Raw genomic sequence first — 8114 nt, forward strand, 5'->3', positions numbered from 1 at the left:
GGTGGTTCTGGTGTGCAGCCGTGGGTGGGAGCCTGGGCCCTGGCTCTGCACTGGGGAAAGTGAATTATCCTCTGCTTCCCATCTGTGAAATGGGTACCCTGGAAGGGCCGTGGAGAGGGTGGATGAGGAGAGGTCCCCTCCTTCCACAGGTGGACTTCTCCATAATGGTGGCCAGCTCATCACTCCTATTTTGGGTCTAATTTAAGCCCCTCCTGCTCCCCCTCCACAAGCACAAGTCAGAGATGGATAGAACCCTCCTCGGGTTGGGGGGGGGGTGTCTTTGCTATGCCCGACTGGGCTCAGGGGGTGTTCCCTGGATGCACCCCCAGTGACTGGCTGTGACCCAGCCACATTGCTGCAGAGCAGCCGGCTTAGCTTAGGACTTGGCTAGCATTTGTTTATTAACTGATGCGCCGGTCCCGGTGCCACGCCAGGTGGCAGGGCTGGCATGTCTGTGAATGAGCCCTGGGATGGCAGCACCAGGAACTGGGGCCCTGCCTGCCTGGGGTGGCCCTGCTGGTCTCCCACTGGGCTCTTGACTGCCCACTGAGGTCACTTGGGTGCAGAGCCAGGGGAGTGGGCGCCCTCATGGCCACTGTCTGCTGTGTCTCCAGGAAGCGCCGGTCTTGCCCAATGGCTCCTATGATGGCAGCTCCCTGGTCAAGTCTTCCGGGAAGCTCATGCTGCTGCAGAAGATGCTCAAGAAGCTGCGGGATGAAGGGCACCGCGTGCTCATCTTCTCCCAGGTTCGAAGCCCCGGCTCTACCCCAGCAGGGGAGCACCTGCCATGCTGCCATGGGAGGGGCCTGGCTGCCAGAGACACCCCCTCTGGGACTCCATGCCGTGCCTGTGGGATGGTCCCTGGGTTCCAGGTCCTCGTTGTCTTGGAAACAAACAGCCAAGGGGAGCGGGCTGAGCACCCAGTGTGGGTCCCTTTGGTGGAAAGACCAGCATTTCCCCTACCACCTGCCTCTTCTGACCCAACATGGTGGCAGACTGGAGCCATAGCCTCAGTGCCCCTCTGCCAGCCCTAAGGCTGGTTCTCATGAAGTGGTCCCCGGGGGTGTGTGGGGTGGTCCTGCATGATCCCAAGGCTGGCTCCGGGATAGTCAGGGACAGGGCTGCTCTGCCTCAGAGGTGTGGCCGTTGACTCTCCTCCGTTGGTTCCTCCATCTGCTCGCTCAGATCTGCCGTGCGTCGGCTGTGTGCTAGGGCAGTCGAGGTGGATGAGTGCTGGCCTTCCGTCCGTCGCTCAGGGTCTGGAGTGGGGCGAGCAGAGTTCAAGGGGTGGTCACTGGCCTCCGTGGCTGGAAACGGAGTGGGGAGGGGCGCAGCTGCGCTCCTCAGCAAGTTCGTCATGAAGGGCCCTGTGCCCCGCAGCTCCATGTCCAGAAGACGTGAGCGCAAGGACGCCCATGCCCACGGTCCAGTGCCCTCCGCAGCTGTGTTGGGAGGAGCTGAGAGACAGGAGCAGCCCACATGTCCATCCACTGATGTGCGGGTCAATCTGAGGGAGGGGCCCAGATGGTGGGGTCTTCCTCAGCCCTGAAGAGAAGTGAGGTTCTGCTCCGTGCTAGATGAAACCACTGCATTCAGTGAAATCAGTCTGTCACAAATGGATGTGACCATGTGTGTCCCCTTTATATAAGTGACCTGGACTTGGAGACCGAAGGGTGGTTCCCCAGGTTTGGGGACGGGGAGGGGGCCACCGCATGCTTGTTGGAAACATTCGGGAAGGAGGTGGTGGTGGTGAGGGTGCAGCAGGGTGAAGTGGAGAATGCTCCTGAAGGATATGCATTAGAAAGGGACTGTCATTCGGACGGTTGGGGAGACGTGCTTCACTGCATGGTCAGAGCAGTGGTGGAGCCAGCCTCACCCCCTGCGGAGGCCTGGCACTTAACATGCTCCCTGAATGAGGGCACCAAGCCAGGTTCCTTACTCAAAGAAGCCAGAAACGGGCGTAGCTTCTTTGCGCATGAATGTTGACTCCGTAGAGCCCTGGAAACTGAGGAGGAATGTGGGAGATGGAGGCCGAGCGGAAACACACAGGCTGGCTGGCATCCATGGTCCTGCCAACACAAGACCTGGCTCTGGGCTGAGCCTTCACGGGATCCAGTCGACCACACGGGCTGGACGTGTGCACAGAGGGGAAGCGGCAGAGACAGAGCCTCTCGTGCCAGAAGACCCTCTAGACCCCAGTCCCAAAGCTCATGGCTCCACTGAGTACGATGACAGCCCCCCAAACATGCATTAGAATCCAAGCAGGAAGAGAGGACTACAACAGCCTGAAAAGAAAAAAAGACTTTCGAAAGCGTATTTTAGGACACCCCGTTCCCCCCACCCTCCCAAACACGGAGGAAAACTCACCAAGAAAAAGGAAGTGAAAACAAAACCAGGAAGAAATCCGACTAGAAGAACGGAGATAAGCAAAGTACCTGCATAGGAGTTAGTCCTTGGGAAGAAACCTTTATTTTAACAGGTGAAACCCTTAAAACGGTTGTAATGAATATTGATGAACTGGAAGCTGGTACCAAGGAGTTTTCCCAGAAAGCACCTGGAGGGGGTGGCAAAGGTCAACATGTAGAAGATGACCGAGGACACCTGGAGAGGCTCGGAAAAGCATCTCACAGGAGTTTCAGGAGGGCGGAGAAATCACCGTCAGTTGGTGGCAGCTCGTCTAACCGGAAGATGCAGGTCTCAGAGCTGAAGTGCACCACGGAAGACCAGGCACGCTAAGCCACGCCCTGGACACGGCGAAGTGAGGCTGGCATTTCAGATCTGTTAATACTTACCAAAGGAGAAAGACGGGCTGGGTGGCTGTGAGTATTTACCAAGGACGTTTCACCAGCAGCCCCAGGTGGCAGGAGACAAGTGCAGAATCTCCACTCTGCTGTGGGACAGACTTCCCCTTTCTACCAGTATTGAATAAAGACGAGCGAAGAAAGCCGATGCGCTTGAGCTGCGGCGCTGCCGAACAGTCTTGAAGAGACTATGCACTGCTAGAGGGACAAAGACATCGGTCTTAGAAGAAGGACGGCGTGGGTGCTGCTCAGAGGCAAGGGTGGTGAGACTTTGCCTTACAGATTCTGGACACGTTGTCAGGAGAGACCAGTCCTCCTGCAGAGCTCGAAGGCCAGGGCGAGGGGCTGGAACGTTGCCCTGGCAGGTGTGTGAACAGGGCATGCTCATGCCCAGAAGTGGACTTTGGGCAGATGGTGGTGGCACTGGTGTGGCGTTTGGTTTGGATTTGAAGGGGGGCGCGGGGTGAGGTTGGAGGCTGTATCGTTCTCCAGTCTGGCCAGCCTGGACCTCAGTGGTCTCCCCACAGAGCAGGGTGTGCTCTGTCTGCCGTGAGCTGTGGTGGGCTTCCTGCGCATGCCCCCTCTGTGGCTGCCCCTCAGGTAGGCGTCTCCCCTGCAGATGACCAAGATGCTGGACCTGCTGGAGGACTTCCTGGAGTATGAAGGCTACAAGTACGAGCGCATCGATGGTGGCATCACTGGGGGCCTCCGGCAAGAGGCCATCGACAGATTCAACGGTATCCCACCCCCACCCAGGGTTCTCCTCCTCTCTGCCTGCCATCCCCACTCCCTTCTTAGACAGGCTGCCCCTCACATGGCTGAAGAGAGTAGTGGGTATTAAGTGCTGTCCCTTTTGACCCAGGAACCCCACCTGACAGGGCAGAACTGCCCCCAAGGGCTTTCTTAGCCATGATCGTTCCGGGAGTAGAACGGTGAACAGACTGGATGAGTAGGTTTAAACTGCCAATCTTTTGGTTAGCAGCCGCGTGCTTACCAGACATGCCCATAAGTCATGGCATTAGGCTTTCGGTGCTGACAAGAATTCCCTCCCGTCACCATGGAGCTGCTTCCCAGCTCCTGGGCTCCGAAAGGTCCAGGCCATGCTGCCCAAAGCCAACGGCAGTGATTTCTCTAGCCCTTCAGTTCAGGAACACGGAGGCTCAGCTCGGCCAGAGATCGGCCAGCTCTCTGTGGCTGCAGCACCCCCTAGGAAGCTAGAGCTAGTGGCTGAAACACTTGGTGGATGGAGGGAGCCCCCTGCAGTGGACTGACCAAGGCGGGCTCCGAGGGACCTGAGAACTGGCTCTTCTGGGAGAGTCAGGACTGCCCAGTGGGAGCTATGCCCCTGGCATTCTCTGGCCACCCTCACCACATCGGTGGGGGAGCAGGGGAGGCCCTGGGGCCTCAGCTCTCCAGGACCTGGGAGGTAGGGAGTGCTGACCCTCAGCTGGGCCTTTGCTGTAGCTTTTGCCTGTTTGTAGTTGGGTGTAGTTGGCTCTGACTGTCACCTCCTTTCGGGCGTGCCTCCTGGCTGGGTTGGGATCAGAGCGGAGGCAGGGCGAAGTGGGACTCAGGTGGGCATCAGTGAGGGCAGTCACCTGGCCTGCTGCTCTCTTGGTGCCTCTGGGCATCTTTAGAGACCCTCTTGGCTCTCCTACTTGCCATCTGCCTGCGGCGCCCCCACCTCACTGCAGCTGGGCACTGGTCTTTCTCCACAGCCCCGGGGGCCCAGCAGTTCTGCTTCCTCCTCTCCACCCGGGCCGGCGGGCTGGGCATCAACCTGGCTACTGCGGACACGGTCATCATATATGATTCGGACTGGAATCCGCACAACGACATTCAGGTCTGTGGGACCCTCCTCCTCCAGGTTCCTGGCCTTGGGCCTTGGGCCCCAGGGCCCCACCCCTCACATGCCCCAGCATTGCCTCGCTGGCTTCCCGGTTCTGGTGGATTTTCGCCCCTGACTGGAGTTGGCATCTCCAGGCTGCAGGAGCCCCACTCCCCCACTCCCTCGCCTCCTGGTGCTGGGTGGAGGCTGTGCCCCTTGCCACCCTAACCTGCTGGGTGTACAGAGAAGGGGACAAACCCCAAGGGGCAAGGGATGTGCCCAAGGACACAGCCAGTCTGCTAACCCTGTCTGCCCCTTACCCTCATCAGGACTGTGGGAGAGGCAGGGTGAGGAGCCTGGGACCAAGGGGCCAGTTGGGGAGAAGACAGGACAGGAGGGGGTTGCGATAAGGCCTGTAGGACAGGCCAAGACACCCTCCAGATGTTCCCTGGCCACTTAGTGACAAGGACAGATTCACATCCCCCCATCAGGGACTCAGCGCACCTTTTCGGGACACATGGGACACGTCTGTCATGCGCACATGCATGCATACACATCGTGTTCCCATACACACCACTACAGCCTCGGTAGGATGTGCTCATATGTCCACGTTCCTCACTGTGGGCAGCTGCCAGACCTCACAGGCCTTGTGGTTACTAACACACCTTGCCCAAGGTCTCCATCACAGGGCTGTCCTAACCCCTTAGCGATGGCAGAGAGGTGCAGTCCGACTCCCAGGGACCCTCCACAGAGCCTTGAGCCTCTTCAGCCACCCTGTGCAGCCCCCATGCCACCCTGTCTATGAACAAGCTGTCCTCACCCCACACGCTCTGCCCTCTGGGGCCACACCCATTGTCACCCACGCTGCCACTCTCCTCCCAAACCTGGGGTGTGAGCTGGCTTGGCGCCCCGGTGGGGGCTGGGGTGGGGCAAGGGGGTCGTGGCGCCCAGGGTCCTGGCCAGCTCGGGCTGTGCCCCTGTGCCCACAGGCCTTCAGCCGTGCCCACCGCATCGGGCAGAACAAGAAGGTGATGATCTATCGCTTTGTGACGCGGGCATCAGTAGAGGAGCGCATCACGCAGGTGGCCAAGCGCAAGATGATGCTGACCCACCTGGTGGTGCGGCCCGGGCTGGGCTCCAAGTCAGGCTCCATGACCAAGCAGGAGCTGGATGACATCCTCAAGTTCGGCACCGAGGAGCTGTTCAAGGATGATGTGGAGGGTGCGAGCTTCGGCCAGGCCGGGTGGGGGCGGAGCCGGGTCCCCTCTCTTCTGCTCCCTGCTCCGGGTCTCCTGACCGGATAGCACGGCAGGGGCAGGGGTCTCTGGGTGCTACCATGAGCCTCATCGCCCCTTGGTGGCTCCGCTTCAGAGACCCCTGCCTCTGCCCCACAGGCATGATGTCCCAGGGCCAGAGGCCCATCACACCTGTCCCAGATGTCCAGTCCTCTAAAGGGGGCACCCTGCCTGGCGGCGTGAAAAAAAAACACGGCAGCACCCCGCCAGGTAGGTGACGAGGCAGCCAGCCCTCCCTGCCCACCACCTTGCAGGGACACCCCTGCACCCCGGCTGCTCCCGGGCCCCTTGCCCACTCTACCATGGGTGGAGGGGCCGTGTCCCAGTGCAGGCTCCTCCCTGGTCTCGCCATGCTCCTTAGGGGCAGGCAGGGCCTGTGGGCATCGGGAAGGCCCCATGGGGCGGAGCGGCTGGTCTAGGCACGTGTGGCCCTTTTGGCCCCAGGTGATAACAAGGACGTGGAGGACAGCAGTGTGATCCACTACGACGATGCCGCCATCTCCAAGCTGCTGGACCGGAACCAGGATGCCACCGATGACACGGAGCTGCAGAACATGAATGAGTACCTGAGCTCCTTCAAGGTGGCGCAGTACGTGGTGCGAGAGGAAGATGGCGTGGTGAGGACCCCCGTGCCCCTGACCTTGCCCCCCCCCCCCATCCTCCAGCCCCTTCTCTGAGCCTCACAGCCACCCACGGACTTTCCTGAAGTGCACACAGCCGGCCCCTGTGCAGACCAAGCTGGGCCTGGTCTGCCCCGGCCCCCCGACCCCCTACAGCTTCCCCCACGCCACCGGGAAGACCCAGGTCTCCCCTGAGGTGGGCCCTGTGCCTTCTGCCCCCTTCTGCCCAGTTTTCCTTCTGGGGCTGGTTCTCCTCCATACGCCAGCGCTTGGTGCACCTGTCTAGAGGGTGAAGGAATGGATGGGACAGGTGGAAGGGAGCGGACGGTTGGCTCGGGCTGGGGAAATCTGGGAAGGCTTCCTGGAGCAGGCAGGCTTTTCAATCCCCCCTTCAGCCCCAAGAGGGTGAAAGGGTGATGGAGGCAGCATGAAGCCTCCCAGAGGGCAGGGCTGCCCGCCCCTCTGGGTCAGTGAGACGCCTGCCCTGTCGGCCCCACCTTGCCCCCAGGAGGAGGTGGAGCGGGAGATCATCAAGCAGGAGGAGAACGTGGACCCGGACTACTGGGAGAAGCTGCTGAGGCACCACTACGAGCAGCAGCAGGAGGACCTGGCGCGCAGCCTGGGCAAGGGCAAGCGCATCCGCAAGCAGGTCAACTACAACGACGCCTCGCAGGAGGACCAGGGTGCGTGCAGGCCGGGCTGCGCCCTGGGGGGTGTGGGAGTGGGGGGACTGGAGCAGGTCAACTACAAGGATGCCTCACAGGAGGACCAGGGTGCGTGCAGGCCGGGCTGCACCCCGGGTGGGGAGGGGGCACTCCTGGGCAGATGAGCTGGTGACGCCTTGGGAAAGGGGCTTGAGGGCAGGTGTCGGGGGCTAGCCGTTTGGGGAGAGGGAGACAAGCTTAGTAGTGATGGGTGGCCTCCCCTTTGCTGGTGTGTGGCTTTGGGCAAATCTCCCCATCTGCACAGTGCAGATTGGGGTTCCGCCTGGGGATCCGGTGTGGGCTGTGGTAAGCCTTCGGAAAAGCGTGGTGGGGTGGGGCCTGTTCTGACGGTCCCTGTTGGGCTGGTGGCGGGGGAGGGGGGCTTGGCATGCCCTGGGTGCGGCGGCCCACTCTGTGCCCTGCCTGGCCCCCGCAGAGTGGCAGGACGAGCTCTCCGACAACCAGTCCGAATATTCCATCGGTTCTGAGGATGAGGATGAGGACTTTGAGGAGAGGCCGGAGGGGCAGAGTGAGTCCCGGGCTGAGGCCAGGGATTACAGAGCTGGTGGTGGGGTGGACCAGCCAGCCACGTGGGGTCGGCACAAGGCTGAAGGGGGCATTGAAGGCCCCTGGGATATCAGGCAGCTGTAGGGAGACCACAGTAAAGGGACAACCTGAGAGTCCCATTGCCCTGGGTGTCAGGCCATCCTGGGGGTCTCCTGCTCTGGGGCGTGTTGGTGCGGGGGACTGGGTCAGTCACCCCCGGGCTCTCCTGAGTATGTGGGCTGCTCCCAGGTGGACGGCGACAATCCCGGAGGCAGCTGAAGAGCGACAGGGACAAGCCTTTGCCCCCGCTTCTTGCTCGA

At 61.1% G+C, this 8114-nt stretch overlaps 1 protein-coding gene across 1 annotated transcript in view; it reads left to right on the forward strand.

Annotated features, from left to right (window-relative positions):
* CHD5 (chromodomain helicase DNA binding protein 5) overlaps positions 1–8114 on the forward strand; it is a 63592-nt gene that overhangs the window by 42614 nt on the left and 12864 nt on the right. The window contains exons 20-28 of the mRNA XM_030888036.2: positions 615–746; positions 3421–3538; positions 4520–4644; positions 5619–5850; positions 6024–6134; positions 6369–6541; positions 7053–7227; positions 7685–7777; positions 8044–8114. The exon at positions 8044–8114 is cut by the window's right edge and continues 10 nt beyond it. Of these exons, the coding sequence (XP_030743896.1) occupies positions 615–746; positions 3421–3538; positions 4520–4644; positions 5619–5850; positions 6024–6134; positions 6369–6541; positions 7053–7227; positions 7685–7777; positions 8044–8114 (1230 nt within the window). The remainder of the gene's footprint in view (positions 1–614; positions 747–3420; positions 3539–4519; positions 4645–5618; positions 5851–6023; positions 6135–6368; positions 6542–7052; positions 7228–7684; positions 7778–8043) is intronic.

This window comes from Echinops telfairi, unplaced genomic scaffold (assembly GCF_000313985.2).
Source record: "Echinops telfairi isolate 266 unplaced genomic scaffold, ASM31398v2 ScPeMD7_7457;HRSCAF=8495, whole genome shotgun sequence".
In the NCBI taxonomy this organism is placed as follows: Eukaryota; Metazoa; Chordata; class Mammalia; order Afrosoricida; family Tenrecidae; genus Echinops; species Echinops telfairi.